This window comes from Penaeus japonicus, unplaced genomic scaffold (assembly GCF_977035675.1).
Source record: "Penaeus japonicus unplaced genomic scaffold, GWHDUDI00000001_assembly GWHDUDI00001331, whole genome shotgun sequence".
In the NCBI taxonomy this organism is placed as follows: Eukaryota; Metazoa; Arthropoda; class Malacostraca; order Decapoda; family Penaeidae; genus Penaeus; species Penaeus japonicus.
In genome coordinates, this window is record NW_028235733.1 from 15,001 (window position 1) to 17,500 (window position 2,500).

A 2,500-nucleotide genomic window follows, 5' to 3' on the forward strand; every position below is an offset into this window, starting at 1 on the left:
TTAGTGTTATGTTTGTTATTGTTATGATCTTCATTAACTTTTATCATCATTATTATTATTAGCAATATTATCATCATCCAGTATTATTGTTAGCCGTTATTAATGTTACTTATTATCATTATGGAAATTATTATTATTATTATTATTATTATTCTGATCAAATTTGTTGTCATTATATTTGTTATCATTACTATCATCACCATTATGGATGTTATTATAATTTATATTATAATTAGTGTTATGACGATTACTATAATTAATATTATAATTATAATTTCCCTGATATTATTTCATGAAAATAAATATCGAAATGGTAGGCACCTAAATTTTGTAAAATTAATTTGTTCTTTCTTTGATTATAGATACTAGCTATGATAATCACGTTATTGTTATAATTGTCATGATAACAGTAATATTATTTGATATAATGATGATGATAGTCATGATTACAATTTCCATCCGGACTCCAATGCAATCATACAGTCATCCGCTAAGGGCAATTGCAAGCTCGTCTTCCCCCTTTCCGTGAAGAGCCATTGCAAATGGGCCATTTCCATCCAGACTCCAATGCAAAGCTTGTGTCTCCGCACAGCGCGACCCTCCGAGTCACGGGGTTCCTTGGGCAGCTGAGCGGGTCGGCCTTGGCGGCGTTGCCCTCGGGGCTCGAGGTGCTCCGTTTGGCCGTGAAGGACGACCACCACTACCAGGCTCTTCTACCCGCTCTGTCCTCGCTCCCTGGGCGGCTGCCGAAGCTGAGATCCCTTGGTGAGTACCTTGCTGGTGGTTATGATCAGGGAGCTGTCTCTCTCTTTTTCTCTTTATCTTTCTTTCTTTCTCTTCTCATAACTCGAATCTCTCGAATCTTGCCTCCATTCTCGAAGAGCTACGCATCTCTCTCATCTTCCACGCTGGCACGACTCGATCTCTCTCTCTCTCTCTCTCTCTCTCTCCACCATCTCTCTCTCTCTCTCTTCTCTTTCCCTTTCCCTTTCCTCCTTCCCCTCCCTTCATTATCTCCCCTCTTTCCTCTTTCCCTTTCTCCTTCTCTCTCTCTCTCTCTTTCTGTCTCTCACAAAAAAAAAAAAAAAAAAAAAATATGTATAATGCATGAATAAAATCACACACACACACACACACACACACACACACACACACACACACACACACACACATATATATATATATATATATATATATATATATATATATATATATATATATATATATATATAATCAATTTGAAAAAAATAACTAGATACAGTTATAACAAAAATAAATAAAATAAATAAATAGAAAATAAAAAATAATTATATGTACAGATTAAAGAAACAGTAGTTGAGCATTAGATGTATAAAGCACGCAGCATGCAAGAAATATATATGTAAATATACATATATATGTAATATAAGTAGATAGATAGATACATATTAGTTATACAAAACTCTTTGATATATATTTTTCTTTCTTTCTTTCTTTCTTTTATTTCCTTATTTTGCTTCCATAGCATAATATACAATTTGTAGTTATATCAACTGAAGCCATTGTCTATAAAGCTACTTTCATTACCTCTATTTTTGATAAAGAAATAAAATCAGTGAAATACAATGAAACATATAAATGCCTTAGCTTTTATTCTTCTTCTCCTTCCTTTTTTATATCCAGAATGTCTTTTATTCCAACATTAATCTAAAAATTCCTTTGTTGGCATTTGCTCTCCATGCAGTCCTGGCATTTAGTTCATTTAGCTCACCTGAAACATTGAAATTATTATCATTCTATACTTTCTTATAGATTTTAGATTATCTTTATCGGGGGGGGAGGATTTGTGCCTAGGGACTTATTACAAAGAAAAAAAAATATATGGATTATATATATATAATTAGATCATAATGAAGGACAATGGGACTGCAATATCAATAATACTTAAACTCCAATCTAAATTATGATTATACATTCGTATAATATAGATTAAGAAACAAAAAGATAGATAGATGTGTAGACAAAGTCGATAGATAGGAATAGATAGACACTGATATAGTTTTTAGATAGATAGATAAAATATAGAAACCCAAGTCCAATACATCAGAATTGATCATTATCTAGTTATACACACGATACGCTATTATTGATATTATTATCATCATTGATAATATTCATAATAGAAGAATCATTATCATTTTTTCTTATAAATAATATTGTTCTGTAATCTTGGAAGACACTAATATATGAGTACATGTAATGGAAATTTAAGTCAAACACAAAAATCAGTTCAGATTGTGAATTTACTTTCTTACATCAATTATCAGACTTTGAGGTAATCTTCATAAAAGATCAAATTAGTTGCACACAAACTCGTCATGTCATCATGTTCTCAGTTATCATTTTTGCAGCCAAGACTATATACCACAAAACTTTTATTAATAACAGTCTGCAAATGATTTTTACAATAAATTCAGAACATTATGACTGAGAGACTTTTAAAGGTTTTCATAAAAGTCGT

General features: G+C 31.5%; 1 protein-coding gene across 4 annotated transcripts in view; it reads left to right on the top strand.

Annotated features, from left to right (window-relative positions):
• Positions 1-2,500, top strand: part of LOC147466392 (uncharacterized) — a 16,775-nt gene that overhangs the window by 11,378 nt on the left and 2,897 nt on the right. For all 4 annotated transcript variants that reach the window (XM_086535539.1, XM_086535541.1, XM_086535540.1 and 1 more), the window contains one exon: positions 593-765. In XM_086535539.1, coding sequence (XP_086391665.1) covers positions 593-765 — 173 coding nt within the window. The remainder of the gene's footprint in view (positions 1-592; positions 766-2,500) is intronic.